This window comes from Brachyistius frenatus, unplaced genomic scaffold (genome assembly GCF_029030835.1).
Source record: "Brachyistius frenatus isolate BFR_SWC_R1_liver_20210118 unplaced genomic scaffold, ASM2903083v1 Contig_257, whole genome shotgun sequence".
Lineage (NCBI taxonomy): Eukaryota > Metazoa > Chordata > Actinopteri > Embiotocidae > Brachyistius > Brachyistius frenatus.
Window position 1 is genome coordinate 399,398 of NW_027210856.1, and position 22,054 is coordinate 421,451.

The 22,054-nt window shown below is 43.2% G+C and overlaps 2 protein-coding genes and 2 non-coding genes across 6 annotated transcripts; all 4 read left to right on the forward strand.

Annotated features, from left to right (window-relative positions):
• The first annotated feature begins 1,818 nt into the window (after positions 1–1,818).
• On the forward strand, positions 1,819–12,870 carry dpysl5a (dihydropyrimidinase like 5a). 2 transcript variants are annotated; one of them, XM_069721092.1, is made up of 13 exons: positions 1,819–1,904; positions 4,254–4,524; positions 6,714–6,872; positions 7,242–7,421; positions 7,639–7,707; positions 7,861–7,905; positions 8,118–8,193; positions 8,423–8,579; positions 8,672–8,813; positions 9,044–9,186; positions 9,311–9,518; positions 10,256–10,424; positions 11,172–12,870. In XM_069721092.1, exons 2-13 carry the CDS (start codon positions 4,264–4,266, stop codon positions 11,255–11,257), a joined length of 1,695 nt encoding a protein of 564 aa, XP_069577193.1. In that variant the 5' UTR covers positions 1,819–1,904; positions 4,254–4,263; the 3' UTR covers positions 11,258–12,870. The 2 variants fall into 2 exon arrangements, with proteins under 2 accessions (XP_069577193.1, XP_069577192.1); XM_069721091.1 differs by lacking the exon at positions 1,819–1,904 and adding an exon at positions 4,001–4,069.
• An 848-nt stretch (positions 12,871–13,718) lies between these two features.
• On the forward strand, positions 13,719–21,113 carry mapre3a (microtubule-associated protein, RP/EB family, member 3a). Of its 2 annotated transcripts, none has more exons than XM_069721097.1 (7): positions 13,719–13,855; positions 15,826–15,953; positions 16,081–16,226; positions 16,353–16,545; positions 17,999–18,141; positions 19,103–19,255; positions 19,651–21,113. In XM_069721097.1, exons 2-7 carry the CDS (start codon positions 15,833–15,835, stop codon positions 19,717–19,719), a joined length of 825 nt encoding a protein of 274 aa, XP_069577198.1. In that variant the 5' UTR covers positions 13,719–13,855; positions 15,826–15,832; the 3' UTR covers positions 19,720–21,113. The 2 variants fall into 2 exon arrangements, with proteins under 2 accessions (XP_069577198.1, XP_069577199.1); XM_069721098.1 differs by having other exon boundaries at positions 13,722–13,855; positions 16,353–16,509.
• A 173-nt stretch (positions 21,114–21,286) lies between these two features.
• trnaa-agc (transfer RNA alanine (anticodon AGC)) lies at positions 21,287–21,359 on the forward strand. The gene has a single exon. It is a non-coding gene; the product is annotated as a tRNA-Ala (tRNA).
• Positions 21,360–21,910: 551 nt separating this feature from the next.
• On the forward strand, positions 21,911–21,983 carry trnaa-agc (transfer RNA alanine (anticodon AGC)). The gene has a single exon. It is a non-coding gene; the product is annotated as a tRNA-Ala (tRNA).
• Positions 21,984–22,054: the final 71 nt, after the last annotated feature.

Genomic DNA, 22,054 nt, shown 5'->3' on the forward strand with positions numbered 1-22,054 from the left:
TTTGGGGGGGTGGAATTTAACATAAAAAAATAAAAAAAACCCGGTTCATAATGCAGTATGGCTAATTAACGGGGTAATTTACATCAGCCATTACTGGTGAATTTTTGTGCGGTATATAATGTGGCACTGGCATGTTTCAGACATGAACAAGTGCTTTAAGTTGAACTAAAACTCACCTTTCAGCCAAACTAACATCCCACAAGACATCTTGACATGCAAAAGTAGAAAAAAAGATGTAAAAAAAAAAAAAAAGAATAACTAGGGATGGCCAAATTCCATGTAGGTGCTTCATTTTCAGTGTGTATTTATTATGAATGCCATAATGATAAGAAACCAAGTCATAACTCTGGTATATTGTATCAGAATGATCACAAACCGAAAAAAAAAAAAAATCTGAGATAATAGGTCAGAAATTCTGAGGACTGACTGACTCTGTTTTAAACTTGTAAATTGTCAGGAGACTGGTACAGTAAACATTGATGACATCTCCAGCAGGGGATTTGTTCCTCGGGGTCTTGACACCTTCAGTGCTTTAAATAAATGTGCTGCATGGCAACACATCTCTATGAGCAGACCTGAATATGATGCCATCAATCAGACAATGTGAGCTTACACTTTTTTACTAATGCCATATTCTTGTACGATGTAGGTCATTAGCTTGTTTGTGCTTCTTTTTTTACTTAATTTATAATCGCTGCAGGTGGAGTTCAGACATATAAGCAGGGAAAGGCTATCAATAACGTCAAAGAAAGACATTAAAGCCATCACATCCATATCAGCGGAAGTGATTACGTAGTATCCATTAAGCAGCCTGACTGTGCCGTTATCTCCGCGCCTCCCTATTCCTCTGATAGTGGTACAGCCCCCCTCTCAGTGGACACGCCCTAAGGCCGAGGTAATTGGGTGCCTCGGCGACCAAGCCTTCACTGGGGCCGCTGATTGGAGGGTCTCGCCGTCGCACGGCCTGATGCTGCGAGCTGCGTCAAGGTAACCACGCGAACAAGAGGCTGCCGCCGGAAACACATCCAGTATCCTACAAAATAAAATAAAAAAGCCTCACGCGCATCTGTTGTGCTTGCAGCCTGAAACTCGATGTTATTTAGTGTTTATCAGTGACAAAACTCTACTGCCATTATTGTAAAACAGACATTTACGTTAAGAAGTATGAAATCTGGCCATATAATAGGTACTCGACTACAAATTGTCCTCTTAATTGAAGTTTGTGAAACCATACATATATTGGTTATTTAAAACTAATAACCAGACTTTTTTTTTTTTTTTTTTTAAAGCTGTAAAACGAACAGATATGACCTCTTCCAACTAATATATAACGTAGACGCGTATAATTTTAGAGGTCTCTTGCTTAAACACAGAATATTGAAGTAGAAAAAAAATAACCTCAATAGTATTGACAACTTTTGATAGACAAATTACCCACTGGTATTTCATCAGCCTCAGCTTGCACATTGCAGGATGAAGGCACCTTGCCCTGCCTTTTTACGTGAAAACTAATTCCTGCTGTGAAATTAAGTTTCAGCTGAATCTTTTTTTTAAAAAAATTACTTTGCAAGCAGCAATGGACAAACTATGGGCTTTTACTTTGAAAGCGTAAACCAGAAGTCCTGCTCGCGTCTCCGTGTCGACTTCACGGTGATGCTGCTGCTGGTCCCGGACCGGCCAGGAAGGTATCCATCTGGTGTGTGTGTGTGTGTGTGTGTGTGTGTGTGTGTGTGTGTGTGTGTGTGTGTGTGTGTGTGTGTGTGTGTGTGTGTGTGTGTGTGTGTGCGTGTGTGTGCGTGTGTCTCTTTGGGAAGTGCCATCCGCGGATCGTGTTGCACCCCGTTCCTGTCAGAAAGTAAAGCAGAGAGCCGGTTGGAGCAGCAGCAGCAAGGCCCATCGAGGAGGTACGTGTGCTCCGCATCTTCAGCAATGATTACGACCGGTAGCGGCTGCAGCGGGGTCTGTATAGTGGGGTGTGTGTGTGTGGGGGGGGGAATCCTCTCCAGGAGCTCTGGAGACTTTTGTTTCCATGCTCCCCTGGCTGCACGTCTTGGTGTTTGCCCTGCCTCCTGGTTCCCTGCCACCCTCCCCGGGATCTTTACACACCCTTCAAGCCCGGCTACAGCCTTCCTCACCGGGCAGCAGGTCCTTGGACGGTAACAACCTGAGGCCACTTTGCGGCGTCGGGCAGCGGGCTTTTATTGTGGAGGAGGGACTGGGAGTTGGTTTTCTAGGTCGGTTAATGAACGCCTGTGCAGCCGATCACGCCGGATGGAGACCGGTTTCTTTGTGTCAAGTCGCACAAGTGGAAGTGTCACGGTTTCACTGCGTTCACACTTCATCAGCAAAATAAACACATTTACCGGAATTGTAATCTGATAGACGCTAAAATGCAAATAATCGAGACTGCTGCTGATTTCTCGCCGGCACTAAATATTTTTTTCTGTCAAAATGAAGTAAAAAGAAATATATATATATATACAAAGATATTGGGGCAACATAGTAGCATGGCCTGTAATTTTAAATATGCACTCTAATGTGACATTTAAAACGTATTAACAGCATTTGTATTGACTTGTTTTTTTGTTTTTGTTTTTTTATAGAAATAATGCCTTTACGCTGATTTATAGTGCAGCTCTTTAAAAAAACACAACAACCTCAGTTCACCTGTTTATTATGAACTAACCGGCAGACAACTTCCCCAGTGGTTTGTGGGCTGTAGGCCCTAAAATAACTTTATTATGCCTGTGGCTGCCTCCCACCTTTCGTAAACAAGGGAACAGCGTTGTTAACATGTTGCCTCATAGTATATATATGGTGTTTTTTTTTTAAAGAATGAGCCATCTACCACATTATCTCCCATCAGATCTGGAGTCCATGCCATGCAGTAAAGTTGCCGCACCCTCATACGTACGCATCTCTGCACGCACGCAAGCACGCAAGGATGGGCGCACACACACACACACACACACACACACACACACACACACACACACACACACACACACACACACACACACACACACACACACACACACACACACACACACTCTCACTACATCACAGTTAATAGAATGTGTGGAGGGAAGGGGGGATGCAGATCTTGGAGATTCTTGTCTTTGTTACTGAGTGAAAAGTAATCACACCCCAGAACTGGTTTAAATTACGTGTTTTGTCACCCTCCTCACAAGAAATTGGACCTGACACTAATAAGACAAGCCTTTAAAAGATAGATTTAATATTTTCATTTATTCGATTAAGCGTCTTTAATTTCATAACATGAAGGTCTAAATGCATTTCTCCGCACTACCAGGATCCCGTCGTTCTTTTTTGTGGTCCAGAAGTAGAAAAAAAAACAGAATTTCATTCTATGACAAACCCACCATGTGTGCATTTTATATTAAAATGTGACCCCTCTGCACAAAATCCAATTCAACTTTGTCGCCTTAACACGGGTTAAGTGCTCAGTTGCTCAGTTTTGAGCATCTGGATTTTAACCTTATTTTACCCTTTTGGATGTTTCTTTAAAATCATTTTAGGTGCTCAAGGTGCAAAATGATCCAGTTTTTTTTAACTGAAAAATGCAAAAGAGAGGTTTAAAAAAAGACAGAATTTTGTGTAGAAACATTTCCCGTTCTATTATAACCCAACAGTTATAATCTAGAGATCCCCTTGGATTCATTTCGCGACCCCTTGTGAGGTTGCTGACCCTCAGGTTGGGCACCACTGGAGTGAAGCTATTTACAGTATGTGGTGAAAAGAACATTTTCCAGTCACAATGATTCCCATAATGCAGCTTCATCATGTGTCGAACATCATTGTGAGTGGATTCGAGCTTTTGTCTTTTCAAAATAATGGTCTTATTGACCCTTGTTTGCCTTTTTTTGTGACCCACTACTGGACTCAGCTTCTTTCTATTTGCCACCACGTCACCGTCCGCTGGCGGTGACTGACACGGACTACTCAGTCTTGTCGCTGATGTCAGTCACAGTGTGACAGACCGGTCACAGAGCAGCATCACTGACTCTTCTCTCTCGTCTGTAGTCCTACTTCACTGTCTCGGAATGAGGTAGAAAGTTATTTTCATCTAGTCTCCTGGGGAAATGCTGATCTTTACAAGTTCTTTTACTTCTTGCGTTTTTCAGGCTGTAACTTTTCGTGTCTGTTTTTTAGGTTGTACAAACGATAACCCGCGAAAAGCCTTTAACCCCCCCCCCACTGAAAAATCAGTTTTTCCCCTCTCCTCCTTCCAGATCAATAGCCATGTCTTCCAGCGCAGCGTTGGTGCGGATCCTGATAAAGGGCGGCAAAGTGGTGAACGACGACTGCACCCAGGAGGCCGACGTCTACATCGAGAACGGCATCATCCAGCAGGTGGGGAAGGAGCTGATGATCCCCGGTGGGGCCAAAGTCATCGACGCCTCGGGCAAACTGGTGCTTCCCGGCGGCATCGACACCAGTGTCCACCTGGAGCAGAGCTTCATGAACGCCACCACGGTCGATGACTTCTACAGCGGCACCAAGGTAATAATCCTGCTGGGAAAAAGCACATTTCATGTTACAGCACCTTTTTCAGTCAAAACGTGACCTTGTGAAGTTTTAGTTGTAAACTTAACTTGACTTTCCTGTATATCCTCCTTAATTTTGGTCCATCCGATGATCACAAAAGACCAAGAAAGGCTTTCCACTGATGTTAATTTTAGCCAAGGAAGTCAGTGATGTTTATTAATATTCTGGGATGAAACATGTTGGTTATTTCAAGCCGTACTGCTCTGCTGTCAAATACAGAAGTAAGAAGTTAGAATGTAACATTGTACAAAGTATAACATATTAAATATAAAGCAAAGTAGAATGGAAACCGTTTGTTAAAAGTTGTTTCAATCAATTCTTAAATTTGGCTTTTTTTGCTTTGAAATGTGGTGAGATATTACTAGTTAAACGCTTCAGATGTTAAGTCGTAAATCTTAGAAGTCGATGTTATAAATGTTTTAAGTCAAAATGAGCAAAAAGTTTGGTTTCACCATCTCGAAGGAATTTCTTTTTGGTATTCCAACTCTTAAAACAAGATAAGATAAGACTTTATTAATCCCACAGTGGGGAAATTTAGTCATCACGGCATCAAGTATACAGATAGGAAAAGATAAGTACACAGGAAGAAACCAAATTTAAAGATGTCAAGATGTCACCCGAGGCAACAGATTTATAGGTTGTTCCTTCAATCTCCTCCGAGACACTGATGTCAGCAAACGAACTTCAAATCTGCAACTGATCCATCTGCTACTTTGCTAAATTGTGTTGGCACACGTGAATCAGATCAGCAGCAGACAGAAGTCGGATAGTTGCTTAAAACCGACGTGCATAAAGAAGCGAAGAAGTAGAGCTAAAAGAAAAAGTGCAAAACGGACACGTTTCTTACATTATACAGGAAATAATCTGATTTCTTGAAGTGTTTAATTACATTATTTAAATTGACAGAGTTTATCTGAGAAACATCACACAAAGGTGATTCCTCCCTTTGCTGTCGGCGAGGCTGATAGCTGCCAGAAACTGTGTAATGAAGTCATCATGGAGGCTGATAGGACTGGGATTATCCCCCCCCCCCTCCAATCTGCTGCGGGGCTTTGCGATGACTCATCACTCTGTTGCTCTTTTGAGATGATGATGGGAGCCGAGAGGTGACGGATGCTGCTACCGGTATAGACGCTGGTGACAGACACTAGTCTCCACCGCTCTCTATTACCACCACCTCACTCCTCCCCTTGGTCTCCCTTTCTGGGCCCCTCCCTGCCTACACGCTCCAGAATGAGCCAGGAGACAAAATGCAAATGCACTATCTGTTACCATGGATACCAGGGGGCTGCTGCAAAGACTGCCGCAAATTCTTTTCACTCACGCCATTGTTTCTTCGCACAATGGTTCTCAGACCCACGGCTCCCTCCCCCCACCCCACCCGTCCCTCCTCCTCCTCCTCCTCCTCCTCCTCCTCTTACCCCCCCTCCTCCTCCCACCCCGTCCTCCTTCTCCAGTACTCACTACTCGACTCCCCAGAGTCAGCTGACAGATGCTCAGTGAAGCACGCACTTATACACAAAACACACTCTGTCTTCACTCGTTGGGGTTATTATTAGGATTTACTGTAGTTTGGGTTTAAAACATCTGCATTTGGAGAATGGAAAAAAAAAAAAGAGTAGGAAGTGCTGATGCTGCAAAGAAATTATATGGCGTTGAATACCCGCCATGATTGCACTGTGAGGGGGAGTCAATAGATTTATGTTCCTCTTCACAGTCATCTGCAAATAACCATAAAGATAAGCTTTTACTTTTATGTTTACCGCCAGATCTGTGTTGATGACAGTTTTTATGGACTTAATAAATCAATATCTCCCACATTAACGTCACCTAATGCTTAGGTTTAAGGCAAACTATATAATATAGATGAATGGCATAAAAATGTAAGTGAAATATAATTTGTGGATTTTTCCCGTGATTCAGATCTACTTAAAAAAAAAAAAATGCAAAAATGAATGGGTTCTTCCTTTGGTCATGCCGCACTGTTCCGCTAAGTTTCCAAAAAATTGGGCCGATAGATTTCACGTAATCCTGCAGACAAACTGATAAACAAACAGAAACAAACGGCTCTGAAAAAACAGAATTACGTCCTTTTTATAAATTTTGAAAGTAAATTGAGAGCTATTGTTGTGGATTTCTTCCAGGCTGCTTTAGCCGGCGGTACGACGATGGTGATCGGACATGTTCTGCCAGAGAAGAATGAGTCTCTGCTGGAAGCCTACGAGACGTGTCGCAGCTCGGCGGACTCCAAATCCTGCTGTGACTATTCTCTGCATGTGGGAGTTACTTGGTGGGGACCCAAGGTACTGAACCACGGAGGTTCCATGTCCTTCGAACACTTGTTGTTGGTTTTTTTAAATCATCTTAAATCATTTCGATAATTACATTTATCAAAATGCTTTTGGCATACTGAAGAGAATGGACATGAATATGTTGGTTTTAGCTTCTTATATGTTAAACCTGATTTAACCTGATGAAAGCTGATTTAAAGAGAGTTAGTTAGACGGCTGAAAAAGTGTCCTCCTATCATAATTATTTACAAGAGTGAATAACATCAACGAACGGCAGCATTTAAAAACAAAAATCTATTTCTGTTTTCATTCATTCAAACTTCTGTTTGCGTGTTGAGGCGTCGCCATTGAGCTCATTCTCCACTTTTCCCCTCCTGACAGGTGCGAGCCGAGATGGAGAAGCTGGTGAGGGAGAATGGAGTGAACTCCTTTCAGATGTTCATGGCCTACAAAGACATGTTCATGCTGAGGGACAGCGAACTCTTCCAGGCGCTGCAGCACTGCAAGGACATCGGCGCTGTAGCGAGGGTCCACGCAGAGAACGGGGAGCTGGTGGCGGAGGTGAGGAGGAACCAGTACATCAAGTTTTCATTCAGTTTTCTGTGCGTTACAGTGTGTAGAAATATACACTGATAACATGATCTCAAACACTTGCGTCATTGCACTTTCCCTGGACGTTTATTTTGTCTACAATAAATAGTTAGCAGATGCATTTTGGATTCATCTTATTTATCACATTCACGATTTTAAGTCTCAGCACTTCCTCGTCTCTTCTCAGGGTGCAAAGGAAGCGTTGGATCTGGGCATCAGTGGCCCAGAGGGGATTGAAATCAGCCGGCCCGAGGAGGTATGACGGTCAAAATGATCTTCTCGCTGTCCAATCTTAAAAAATATCTTGTAAAGAAGATGGATATTATTTCTATTATTAAGTAAATCCAGATTTGATCTCAGCACACCTTACGAATCCGATGCTTCCTCACGCTCTTTGGTTTCTCCGCAGCTGGAAGCGGAGGCGACCCACAGGGCGATCACCATCGCCAACAGGGTGAGTGAGCCGTCATCAGCAAAAATATTGTATGTAAAGAGAAGATCATCATCAGCTCGATGGATGGCAAACATCAGCATGTTAACATAGTCATTGTGAGCCCGGTTGCGATGCTGACATTGGCGTTTAACTGTGTGTCAGTCACAGTCTCACCGAGCTGCAGGGTTGTTTATCAATTGTAATATATCTCTGTTGTGTGTGTTTTCTTTTAGGCCCACTGCCCGATCTATCTGGTGAACGTGTCCAGTATGTCCGCAGGAGACGTCGTCGCGACAGCCAAGATGCAAGGTGAGGCCTATTCACTTTTGCATTCGGTGTCACCATAAAGTACATTTATGGACGTTTGATCGGAAAATAACATTTGAATTATTTAATTGTCACTTTTATGTCACTGGAATAATTGCCCAAAGTATTTTAAAAACTTTTATTTTTGGACAAGTCACTGTTTACTTGCTCGGCCCCTTTTTGTGCAACTATCATTTGATCTAATGTGAGTCCATGTCGTCCCCTCTGACAGGTAAGGTGGTCCACGGAGAGACGACCACGGCCCACTCTGTGCTGAACGGCATGCAGTACTATCACCAGGACTGGTACCACGCGGCCGCCCACGTCACCGTGCCTCCTCTCCGCCTCGACCCCAACACTCCAAATTACCTAATGAGCCTGCTGGGAAAGTGAGGAAGAGTCTATAAACTCCACCTATGAAATGAAACCTGACGTGAGAGGGCAGCGGTAATAAATGTGACTCCCTCCTTCCTCCCTGCAGCGACACGCTGAACGTCGTGGGCTCTGACCATCGTCCGTTCACCATCAAACAGAGAGCAATGGGCAAGGACGACTTCACAAAGATCCCCCACGGGCTTCCTGGCATTCAGGATCGTATGAGCGTCATCTGGGAGAAAGGAGTGGTATGAGTGGCTCCTTTGTTCCCGTCTGGCTGCCAGAGAACGTCCACAAATCTGTTTTGGTTTGGTGGTTAGAGGTTGAACTTTTTAAGGACTAAATACAGACAAAAGAGGTTAACATAAAACATCTGCTCCTGCTTTTGAAGTATCAAATGATTTAGCCACATGCAGCGTTTGATTTTTAAGTTCATCCTGTTTATTAGAAACATTTGTTTGTCTGTTATGATCCACAGATTGGTGGCAAGATGGACGAGAATCGCTTCGTGGCAGTCACGAGCTCAAACGCAGCCAAGATCTACAACCTGTACCCCCGGAAAGGCCGGATCATCGCCGGAGCAGATGCTGATGTGGTGGTCTGGGACCCTGAGGGATCCAAGTATGAAACTCGATCCGTCCATTTATCGACCCACTTGTCTCGCTGCAGCTTTTATCTCGAGTCTCTGGGGCCGGTGTGCCTTTTGTCTGCCTAAAATCTTGTGTCTTTCCCTCTCCGCCTGCAGGACCATTTCTGTGGATAACCAGGTCCAGGGAGGCGATATAAACCTGTACGAGGGGCTCCGATGTCACGGTGTGCCCCTGGTCACCGTCAGCCGCGGGCGTCTGGTCTATGAAAATGGCATATTCACGTGTGCAGAGGGCTCCGGGAAGTTTTGCCCTCTGAGGACTTTCCCCGATTACCTCTACAAGAAGATGGTTCAGAGGGAAAAGGTACCAGAAATACACATTAAGTACACATAAGGATACAAAACATTGGTTACAGTGATACCAACTATTATTATGTGATGATTATTGTTTAATAGTTTTCCATACATACTGAATACTGAATTTATAATATGGTACAGTATTTTATTTGTGGGCTGCTACAACACCTACTAATCCTGCTACTAATCCCACTGGTACTGCAATCTCTACTGTGCTGGTTCAACTGCATCAACTCCATCTACTCTTAGTGCTACTGTTACAAAGTATACTACTGTGTCTACTGCCTCCACTGCTACTTTTACTATACTTGATACTAATATTTCTGCTTTTCTGGCTTGGTGCAACTATTACTGTGGCAGTAACCACTACTACTGTTTATCTCTACTTTGCTACACTACTATCACTATTACTTGTACTACTTCCTATTAATAGTAGTACTTCATTATTATTTTGTATACCTTTTTTTAAAAGTATTTTTATTTTTTTATTTTGTATGATTGTGTATTTATATATCTAAGCCATATCACAAGTTCAACTTAAGTTATACTCTCTTCTACTTCAGAAGGATATTATTGTAATGTGCTCACGGCTACTACAGCTTTACAATTGCCATTCTCTCCCCTACAACACATTTTCGATACAAAGACACTGCTTTCAAGTGACATTTGCTTCTGAACATTTTTGCTTTGTTTTGTCATTAACCTTGGCATATTGGCATGTCTGTTGACACTTTGGCCCTCCAGTGCCAGGCGGTGAGAGCTGTGGAGCGGGAGCCCTACACGGGTGAAGTGGTTGCCGTGGTGAATTCAGGAAAGAGGGACTTCGGGGCTTCAGATCTGGATACCCCAACGCGCCCCTGCACCCGGCACGGAGGCGTGAGGGACCTCCACGAGTCCAGCTTCAGCCTGTCAGGTGAGGATCGAAAGATTCCTGCAAGCTTCAGATGCATCAGGAGATTCTTGCATTTTGCATGTAAAACAATATATGTGCATAAAAGGAGGTGTTATGTCCATTTATAAAAAAGCTAAAAAAACAGGGAGCTGTTGATTGCTCGATTTTGGCTCTGCTGCTGCTGGCCTTTAAGAAATCTAAAGATTGGCCTGATGAGGGCGCTGTAGTTAAAGTAACTCAACATCTGCATCCTGTTAGCCCCATAAAATCTACAGATGGCTCAGTAGATGCCTAAATCACTTGTGGACAATGAAATTACACAGTTTACATCATATTTCAAGCTGTTCTTACGACAGATTTGTAAGTTTATGGCACTTTTTAGAGGACTATCACAAACAAACACAGTATAAAAGGCTTCGTTTATCCTCTTTAGTTATATTCTTCACGTTTATACATCTTCAGAAGTAAATGCTAACAGGAAGTGAAGAAAAGGCTCAAACTAAGGCGCATGGCTTTGTAGCTGGTTAATTGTTATCTTTATTTCAGTAAAACCTTTATTTTGGTCAAAGGATTTCACGTTATTGTGTATTTTACACCCATTTACTTGCCATGAATGTTTTGAAAGGCAGCTTAAAGGGAATGTCAACAATGGCATGCTGCATTTCTTAAATCTGCCCGGAACTAAACATAAGATGTTTAGAAAAACCTTTACAATCAGTACTACGGTGAAACATGAGTTCCTTGTGTTTCCCCTGCCTGCTGCTCCAGGTGCTCAGATCGACGACAACATTCCAAAGAGATCCTCGGCTCGGATCCTCGCTCCGCCCGGCGGGAGATCCAGCGGGATCTGGTAACCAATCAGACATGAGGCAGACGAGCGATACCTGAGGAAGGCCAAGCAACAAGACTTGTTTTTCTTTCTGGAATCTTTAGACTAAGTGTGAACTCGGCACAATTATTTAGACCCGTAAAACGTTATGACATTACTGTAAGAATTTTTGAAAAATGGCCAGTGAAGAAACGTGGTTATATAACTACCAAATTTCACTGAAATGTTAACCAAATATACTCAGCAGATAAAACTGAGTTGCCATTGATTTACTTTGGTCCTTGGATAGGGGGAAAAAAAGTGTTATCTTACTACTAGTTTTAGGAATATGAAGGTGAGTCCTGGTTTTTATGATGCTATTGTGTTACCTCACTGTAAAATACAACTTTGCACTTGTATCATGTACTATTTAGATGCCTTTTTACGTCATTTAATGTCACAAACATCACAAAATGTCTTTTTACTGCAAGCCATGGTAAATGAAATGTAATAAATTATTACATGGATGTCGATGTGACATTAATATGCCAGTTATTTAAAAAAAAAACAATAGTTGCTATCGATCAATTGATGAAAAATATCATTATTCGAGCTTACCTTTTTTTTAATGTTTATTTTTTATATTGCATTATTTGTGTTGTTTTCCGTTGATGCTGTTTTGTGTTCGAGGTCTTTGTTCAGTGATTTATCGTAGTCAGATTTCAGATTATGTTTACAGCCACGTAGCAGAATAGACTTCTGTTCCTCCACCCCCCACCAAATGTGAATGAACCTCGGCTGTGTTTACTGTGCATGGTGGCGTCGCTGCAACCACATGTAACAAGCACTGCTATTGATCACGGTTACGCAGCATTCCTACTGATCGTATTCATCTTCACAGAGAGCAAAAAGTCTCACCCAAACTGCCTTTTTTTTTTCTATCACCGACACCCTCAAACGTATCGTCCCATGCTGCCGGTTCAGATCGTGACACGAGGAATCGCTGTCATTTCCTTTTTAGAGGTGGCAGGGTGTGAATGTCCCTCTGACCGGCGCCTCCAATGTAGCATACCACTGTGAAGCATATAGAGAAGGTGAAGCGATCCTCTTAAGCGTTCACAAAGTTTAACAGCAGAGATGTTCGTCGGTTAAATGCCAAGTCTTCAGGGGATCGAATGCCTTCTTACACCACCGAAAGTTTCTATGTTTGTTTAGTAGCTACAGAAAAAAAGCACTGATACTTTTTCCAAGTTCTTTCCTACTGTATCTCTATTGTTTACTTTTCTGGTACTACATGTTGCTTGTGAGTAGCTGTCTTAGTCACAGATTTTATTGTATTGTTTTTATGTCGAAACGGCAACGTGTGCAGGGATGCAAACAGGTTTTCTCTTATTTTTTAGACCCAGTTGTGTTCAGAAGATCGTCATTGCTATATAGTTAAAGTCCTATATCATTGTATGTTTTTTTGGGGGGTTATTTTGGACAGACTTCCGTTTTGATTTTAAGATGCTCCAGCGAATCTTGTTCTTTTCTTTCCTCTCCCAAAATTCTACTGGTGCTGAACAATGTGTAGTCACACTGAGTTCCTTTTATCTCTTATTTCCTCTTGCAGCTCTTTATCACATGATTTGAGTGCAAATAAACCACAATGAAATCAAATCCGGTGTCTGATTGCTGACCAGTGGGGGAACTTCAATAAGTCTGTTCACTCACATACTGTACTTACTTACTTTTTGGGTAGTTGTAATCTACTTGAGTTCTTCCATTTTGTCCTACATTATCCTTTTAAATCACAATATTTAAGGGGAAGACATTGTGATTTCATCCTTTATTGACAACTGGTTACTTTTAAACCTGTGGTTTCCAACTTTTTTGCTTTAGGCCTCTAAAATTGCAATTTCTGGTTTGGTTGGGGTCCCTCGTCAGTGCCATCAATAACCAGATTTACCTCTGAACTAGTGAGGTTTTATGTAAATAATTCTGGTAAGGCAGACCTCTTTAATATTGGACCAAAAACAACCAAAATAATAGTGCCTCTGTAATTTATTTTTTCTTCTCATTGACCCCCCCCCCCTCCCTCCGACTTCCTGGTTGCGACCTACTGGACTAAACTATTGGCCCGCCTACTGTATGACGCTAGCAGCACGTCAACCAGCTACAAACTGCATCACAATAACGGGATGCATGATGCTTGTTACTCAAAATAGGATTCTGGATGCAAGACTTGTAATGGAGCATTTCTAGATTGTTGTATTAAAAGTTTTTTAGTAGAAAAACATCACAGACTACTGTGTCCATGATTGCAGCCGCCATATCTTATCCAGAAGCAGATACAAAAACCAACGAGGCATCTTGGGTCAGCCTCACCTCGCAGAAACCTTTGTCACTCGCAGGCCCAGAATCCAAAGCAGACGCATCATGTGTCTCGTAGCCGGAACAGGCCAAAGTCCTATTTATAATAAAACCTTTAACAGCATGGAGTCGGGCGCATGCGCGGTGGGGGCTGGATTGTTGCAGCCCCAGACAGGGCGGCCCGTTACCAAGCACTGCACCGCGCAGGGTCTGACAACGACGACAGCAACGGCGGACTCTGACAGAAGGAATACTGCCAGCGCGATAACAACACAGACACTCCTGAATACTGGTGAGTATCTGCGTATTTTACGCACCGCGGACACGCTCGGTCCCGTTGCTTTTATCCTTTCTCTGCGCGTGTTTGCGGGGAGGGGGGGAGGAGGAGGAGGAGAGAACTGTGTTTTATTCCCATGCAGCGAGGTTATTTCTCGTGCACTGACAGTCCGGAGGTGTTCGAAGAGGCCTGTAGAGGGGGCCGCTCTTCGGAGAGCAGCAGCAGCAGCACCAGCGTTGCGGCTCTTTCCACCGAAAAGGCACCCAGCAAAGCGGGCCACATTTATTGTTCTCAGCTGGGGCTTGAAAATGCCAGACCCCCCCCTCCCCATCACCACCACCCTGCTCGGCTTCAGCGGTTTTGCACTCAGGGTTGTTGTTTTTTCTTTCTTTTTTTTTTGCTGCAGTCATTATCGCAGCTTTTTTTTTTTTTTTTCCCAGGCCCGGCAGGTTTTTGAAGAATAGATCTACTTCCCTTCCGTCCGCAGCGCGCGCTGCAACTATCTTTATTTATCAAATTTACACCCACAGCAAAGGTCTGCCACCGTTAATGTGCTCGTGTTTCATAAAGCGTTTGTGATAGTTGGCCGGACGGTTACAGGGAACCTAATAATCATGCAATTGTTGGGTAGCCAAGCCCCACGGGAGAATGCTGGTATGCGCGTGGTGCATTCACAATACGAGTGTTATCAGAATTCACTGTTGTGCAAATTGCAGGTAAACATCACCCACTTGTTATTACAGGAAAAATTGGACAGACATGTTGTCATATCTTTCTTGCCTCGTCAGCTGCCGACACGGAGCGGCCTGTGACCTTAAAAAAAAAAAAAAAATCACCATTTTTAAAACCTCTGTGTTAATATGCATTTTCAAGTGCAGGGAATGTCGAGGTGTTGCAGGATCACCCTGACATGACACCACTGCAGGGCATTAACGAAAGTGAGCACAGATGAGGCTGGGGCTGCCAGATGTGGAAAGCTGCTCACAAACACCGGGATATTTTCTGTTTAATCTAGGCAGGATTATGCCTACAACACGGATTAAAACTGAAAGTAAAGATGCTTCTCAAGCACTGAGTTTACGGTTAAAAAAAAAAACAACAACAACCAAGTGTTATTTCCCAAAAGGCCAAAATCACTGGCCCAAGTGGGCTTTACAGGCCCGACGGTGCAACAGTTTCTGGCCCAGCAGAGTGTCTCTGATCTAAAAAAAAAAAAAAAAGGAGAGGAAATACCAGCAATGAAAACGTAAGAGAACATAATGAGTGAGCTGCATATGGGGACATGTGATAGTTTGTAGAGATTATAGGGTTTTACTACATCATATTGGCCCATAAAAAAAAAAAATCCAGTGAGTTCAGTCAAATTAGTACAAAAAACAAAGTAGGTGAAGCAGTTTAATTGACAGAAATTTGAATCAGCGACTTTTTCGATGAAGTGTTTAAATCATTTCACAACCAAAACTACCAAACATGTCCTTGTTGCAGCCTCTTAAATGCGAAGAGATGCTGTCTAGCTGTGTCTAAATCGATAAATTGAGCGATTTGTAGCTGACAATATTGAAAATAAAACGAAATAATTGGATCATTATCTGCAGCGTGAAATAAACCCAAAGCAACTCGTCTTTCTTCCGAGTCCGAGGTGATCGAGACGGTGAGCTCGGTAAACGATACGGGGGAAGGTCAGTGGTTGGGTACTCGGTTGGGGTGGGGTGTGCGGGGTGGGAGATTAAAGATGGTGGAGGTAGAGCTTCAAACCGCTCGATTACGCGATAAAGGCGATCAGCACGCTTTGATTTACATACAATGGCCAATCAACGACGTGGTTTTAAAACATTAGGATTGGTTCTTTTTGGCCGGATGGTTTTAACCTTCAACCGAGAGTTTCTGAAATCCTGCTGACAAGACAGAATAATCCCGCTGACTGCATGTCTCTCTCTCTCTCTCTCTCTCTCTCTCTCTCTCTCTGGTTGTGTTGTTTGTCTCAGGTAGGGGATGGCAGTGAATGTGTACGCCACGTGTGTGTCCATTGACAACCTCAGCCGACATGACATGCTGGCGTGGGTCAACGATTCCCTGCATCTCACCTACACCAAGATTGAACAGCTCTGTTCGGGTGAGGCCCAAACAGACGGGAGTAGTTCTGGACCGCGATTGACGGAAGACAACAAAAACTTAATTGTTTGTGTCTCTGTGCTTTTCTTTTGTTGTTGTTGTTGTTGTTGTTTTTTGTTTTTTTGCAGGAGCGGCATACTGCCAGTTCATGGACATGTTGTTTCCGGGGTGCATTCTTCTGAAGAAGGTCAAATTTCAAGCCAAGCTGGAGCACGAATTTATACACAACTTCAAAGTTCTCCAAGCGGCTTTTAAAAGGATGAGTGTTGACAAAGTCAGAACCCTTTTCGTGTTCTTCATTCGATACTTGTTGTGACGCGCGAGAGAATTCATGGATTCGTCTCCCGCACGTTTCTCTTATGTTGAATCACACGGGGCTTTTCCTGTTTCCGTTCTCCAGATAATTCCCGTAGAAAAGCTTGTAAAAGGGAAATTCCAGGACAACTTTGAGTTCGTGCAGTGGTTCAAGAAGTTCTTCGACGCCAACTACGACGGGAAGGAGTACGACCCTTTAGTAGCCAGACAGGGGCAGGACGTGGCCCCTTCCCCCAATCCAGGTGATCACTTTATCCACAAACCAAAGAGAAACCCAGGTAAACCAAAAGAGTTTCACCTTCGCTTGCACGGTCTTTTGGCTGAGCTTTTGGATGGCTCCACAGAAAAAAATAAGCGCTCCTTGCAAGCCAGCGGTGTCGAGCGGCACGATCTCACAGAATGACTGCTCGTCCTCTTCGATCCATCTCACTGCCCGGCATTCACCTAAAACTTAAGACACTGTAGGTACGACCGAGTCACCGGCGGGACGGTAGTAAATCGCGGCAGTGCATTGTGGGATGCAGCATAAGCCAAGGACAGAAAAAACAAAAAACAAACCCCACGTCATGCAGTTCCAGTTTTGTTTTTCTCTCTTCGAATTGATGACGGGCACTGACGCCGGCAACGCCTGCGGAGTCAGCAAATTTACCTCAGCGTCGTGCATCGAGCAGCCGATGCAACACTGAGGCCGTTTCCACCGTTCGTTAACACGCCTCCTGGTGAGATCGGATCACGAGTGGTCAGCTCGAACTCGCCCGTTTTCCAACTGCTGTGACGGTAACTGTAGCGCGTCGGGTCGGATACGAACACGGGGAAAACGCGGGGCTGCGTTTAGTTTTTTTTCCCCCCCTGCCGCGCAGGCGTTCTTTGCGCTTCCGCCGCTGAGCCCGAACGTGGCCGCACGTGGCCCGGATCTCCTCCGAATGCGGCCTGGGCAGATCGGATCTCGGCGCGTTTCCACCTGCGCTTGTCGCTGCCCGCTCGCGATCCGAACTCGCCGGGAGGCGCGTCGATGCCGGGTGGGAACGGGTTCAACTGCCCGCAGCATCACGTCTGAAAGTTAGTTCGGTAAACTAGAGTTTTCATTCTACTAACAAGAGTAACGTGAGCCTGAGCAAACCCCCCCTCCCTCCCCCTCACTCCCCTCACCCCTCCTCGCTCCGTCCCTTGTGAAAGCTTTCCGCTTGAAAATCATGGCGAACAGTCTAATTAGACTTGTTGTGTGTCATTAGCCTGCTTTGTGACCTCGTCACAGTTTGTAAACGGACAGAGCGACTGCATTTACCTTCACAGTGGTGATAATGCGTGTTGGCATGTTTTGTCTTTGAATTTATCTGAAACACTTTTGCTGAAGCACTTCTAGAGGTTTTGGTAGGACACAAGGTTTTCTCTTATATAAACATGACTTCTTTTTTTTATTTTTATTTTTTTACAATTTTTATCATTTATTTTAAATCTATAATTCGGCTTTTGAACATCTAGCTATCTAAATGTGAGTCTTTTATTTTTTTTTTTTTTTTTAAATATCAGTTCAATCGTCGGAACAATTTAAAATCCACGCTCCAAAACGGCATATCAAAGGCACAACATTACGCCACAGGCTGATGGCATCAGTGCTCTGTAACGTGCTATATCCATCGCCGCGACTGCATCAAAGCCGAGATAAGTGCCGTGAATCAGTTCTCAGATTGAAACGCTCAACATCTGCCACCGTGTCCGACCCCCTTGCAGGTCCACAGAGGACGTCTCCGACGGTTCCCAAAAACATGCCAACACCACAGCGGGTCCAGCACAACACTCCGGTCATGAGGAAGAACCCGTCCTTGTCTAGAAACGGGGGCAGCGACGCCGAGATCATGGAGCTAAATCAACAAGTAGGGATGCATGGAGACGAGTGTATTTATTTATTTATTTTTTCATGCTGTCAAGAATATTATTATTATTGCAGAAATATCTTTATATGATGATATTATTTTAGGGTCATCTCGCCCACCCTCAGGTTGAATTATTAAACCACATCGTCCATCATCTCTGTGGATGAACATCTACCCAGAGCAAATTATTTCTTGCCTTAATATTTCTTTATAGCGGACATTTTGAACTTTCACAAAAACAAATTGGCAATAAAAACTCTTGACTTGTTTCCTTCAATTGGAACTTGCAAGCTTGTGGCTCGTAGAAGCGGCTGAGGTTTGCAATTTAAGAAAAACTCTATTATTAATATTATTATTATTATTAGGAAAACCTAAAGAAAAACCTGAGTTTTCAATTCAATTCAATTCAACTTTATTTATATAGCGCCAAATCACAACACAGGTTATTTCATGGCACTTAACACATTAACGTCCTTACAGCAAGACGTTACAATATTATACAGAGAAACCCAACAATTCAACAATTCCCACATAAGCTAGGAGGGGGAAAAAAAACCCTCCTCTTTAAGGGAGAAAAAGCCTCCAACTTCCTACTGTGAAGTCAAGACGACGACTGTGGGAAAAAAAGCCTGTTGTTTTAAATGCTAGTTAAAGTTCAAACCTATTTACATTTTTAGAATAGTGGTGTTTTTTGTTTTGTTTTGTTTTGTTTTACTGGCTTCCTGTCGAGTATATATTTGCTTTATATTTCACTACTTTTCATGAACTGAAAGCAGAGGCATCGAACTGACACTCAAACCACTGAAATGACAAAAATGACCAAATAAAAGCAGGATTTATTGCCCCTCCATCACGTGTATATCTTTTCCTCCTACTTCGTCCCGAATGGTTTTTTTCATTACATGCTTAAACGTGATTTTCTTTTCTTTTTTTTTTTTCCTTCCTCCCTTTCCTCCTGAAGTTGATGGAGTTGAAGTTGACCGTCGACGGACTAGAGAAGGAGAGAGACTTCTACTTCAGCAAACTACGGGACATCGAGCTGATCTGCCAGGAACACGAGAGCGAAAACAACCCCATCCTCAGCAAGATAATTGACATTCTCTACGCAACAGAGGTATCCGTCGGTTATCATTTACACCTGGAGCTCGGCAAACAAAACTTTGAGCAGAGCCTTTGTCAGTCGTGTTCGTGCGTTTAGATTTCCCGGTGAGTGAGCGGGACAGAAACGAGTAGGAGTCTGTTCGACAGCAGAGATTAACAGCTAAAAACCGCTGGGGGGGGGGAAAAAAAAGAAGATTTTGGAGGATATCGTGGCTACGAATGAAACCGTGTCGAGGTTACTGAAGTAGCTGCATTGGTCTGCTGGGTGAATCTTCACAATGGTTTCAACTTCTTACAGTCAATGCTGTCGATAAAATAAAAGTTTGGATTTGTGTTCTCCCTTAATTCTTTATCGGTTAAAAGCAACAAAAAAAAAAAAATTGTTTTTTTTTCTTCTCTGCATTACAGGACGGCTTTGCGCCTCCAGAAGATGAAGACCTCGATGAACAAGCTCACCTGGACCAGGATGAATACTGAACCCATCGCCCCCACCTCCCCCCTCCTACATCTCCTACATCTTTCCTTTTTTTTGGTTTTTTTTTCCGCTGTTTTTTTTCTTCTTTTTTTTTTTCTACTCTCTCTGCACGCTTTCTATAAATACTCACCATTATCTCCGCTGTCCGTCTGTTTTCTTCCTTTCTTTCTCATATGTATATCTGTTGGTAACCCCCCACCCCCCACCCCACTCCCCCTCCAGCCTCTGGCCATCTACATACACAAAAGTCTCCGTATCGTCATCATCTTGCTGCTCCTCCCTGCCTCCACTTCAAAACAGTAACAATAACAGTAACGTACGACATATCCCGGTTATTTCAGCATGAGAAAAACTAGAGCCCGAGCCTGGCATGGAGGGTTGTTACGGCAAAACAGCCGAGTTTTAAAGTCTGTAAATATCGCCACCATTTTTGGTTTTCTGTAAGAACGACGTCTTCGCTCATTTCTGGAGGTATTTATTTTGCCTTTGGTGCGCTGTTAATACTACTGAGCACAGAACAACACTGCTCCCATGTGCCATCAGGACACTCCCTGAGCTACTAAAACTGTAACAAAAGTGACTTTTTCAATAACAGTTTTCTTATTTATTTAACTTATATTTCATTTTAGATGAACTTTCTGTAGCAAAACGTTGGTGCAAACCTACTGTTATTGAAAGCTGAGGCCACGTGTGTTACTTCGGCTGGAGTCGGCATCATCAAGCGCTTGGTTTTGGTTATGGCGGGTTCTTGGCATGTAGAAACGCTGAAGGAAATTCTTTGGTGTGATGACTCGAGGCATATGATCAGTGCTCTGCGATTATTCGTTATTGATCAGCGACATATCTGAGCATGAGAATGTTACACATTGACTGTGAATGAGTGATATTTTGTAAATGTATTCTGTGTGGAGATTTTGTCCGATGTCGCACGACCCCGGTTAATTGCCGTCGCATCTTTGAGGCTGAAATACAGTAGCCTTTAAGTTTAAAAATTAGAGGTGGAAAGGCATCTTGCTGACTGACAACATGGTTATAGACTGTAGCAGTTCTAATGTTTTACTCTACAATATGAGGGAGCCTGACACACTTTGACATGACAGCTTTGATCATGTTTTTACCGCTAATCATAGAGTGTTTATGTACTTTTAATTTGCTAAAATGGGTTTATTAAGGTTTCCGAGTTGCCGCCCGGAAGAAAGTCACTACCGAGACATCTTTGACCAGTTGACTGGTTATCATTTGCAGTTAAACAAGGAAATCTCCTTGTCCTTCCCTTGATATTTTTACTTTGCAAACTGGCTGTTGTCTGCTCTGGAACCTGCATTCATTGACCATGTAAACATCTACAGGACACTCATCTTTTGAGTTTTGAATAAATAAAGAGTTGTGAAACAAACGTTGGCTTTTTCTATATTGTGTGACATTTGTATTGGAAGAATGCATGTGTAGCAGGAGTGCTCAAAAGTTCCAACCTACAGAAATATTAAACAATGATCACAGATGTTGTCCACTTTGTGGACTGTACTCTGTGTAGGTTTTTATTTTGCCGTAGTACAGCAGGTGCATATCGGGGGATTAGCTCAAATGGTAGAGCGCTCGCTTAGCATGCGAGAGGTAGCGGGATCGATGCCCGCATCCTCCAACCACCTTTTTGGGTGAAACCTAATCAATTGTAATTTTTGCTTGTTCGGGAGGGAAAGACGCTGAAAATTATTGTATGGTAATATTTCTTTTAATTTTGGGTTTCTGTGCTGGTATATAAATATATATTTACAGTAGTGCTCTTAGGTTTTTCTTTGATCTACAAGTTGTAGACTACTTTTAAACCTGTCGGTCCTGAAGATTAAATCCAGAATTGGGAGGCATTAGTAAAATGTATACGAAGATAGTGTTAAATTAGAAGAGGTGGTTGAATACCATGTAATCATGACGGAAAACAGAACTGAACAGCAGCACGACGTTAGTTCCACTGAGGACCGGCAGGTGGCAGCAGAACATCAGAAATGTGTTGGTTGGGAGCTGCTATGAGACGACGAGGGCAACCTGCGTGTCCCCACAGACTATTAGAAATTATAAATCAAATTTGAAATAGCACTAGTGACCAATAATTACCCCCGAATTATAAACCAATAACAGTACCAGAGGTGCGATGCTCCTGGATCAGTCCACGTGTTGTTTCAGTAACGGTATCACGGGGGATTAGCTCAAATGGTAGAGCGCTCGCTTAGCATGCGAGAGGTAGCGGGATCGATGCCCGCATCCTCCAGATCTTTATTTCACCGCTTCAATCAATGGCAGCACTTCAGAAAACTCAATTACATGATCACAAATATAATA

Bases quoted from the DNA above. Each gene is read 5' to 3' on its own strand.
- dpysl5a (XM_069721091.1), top strand. The intron at 7,422-7,638 runs GTGAGGAGGAAC...GTCTCTTCTCAG, and splicing joins ACGGGGAGCTGGTGGCGGAG to GGTGCAAAGGAAGCGTTGGA. The intron at 9,519-10,255 runs GTACCAGAAATA...TTGGCCCTCCAG, and splicing joins AGATGGTTCAGAGGGAAAAG to TGCCAGGCGGTGAGAGCTGT.
- mapre3a (XM_069721097.1), top strand. From the start codon at position 15,833: ATGGCAGTGAATGTGTACGCCACGTGTGTGTCCATTGACAACCTCAGC. The intron at 15,954-16,080 runs GTGAGGCCCAAA...GTTTTTTTGCAG, and splicing joins GATTGAACAGCTCTGTTCGG to GAGCGGCATACTGCCAGTTC. The intron at 18,142-19,102 runs GTAGGGATGCAT...TTCCTCCTGAAG, and splicing joins TCATGGAGCTAAATCAACAA to TTGATGGAGTTGAAGTTGAC.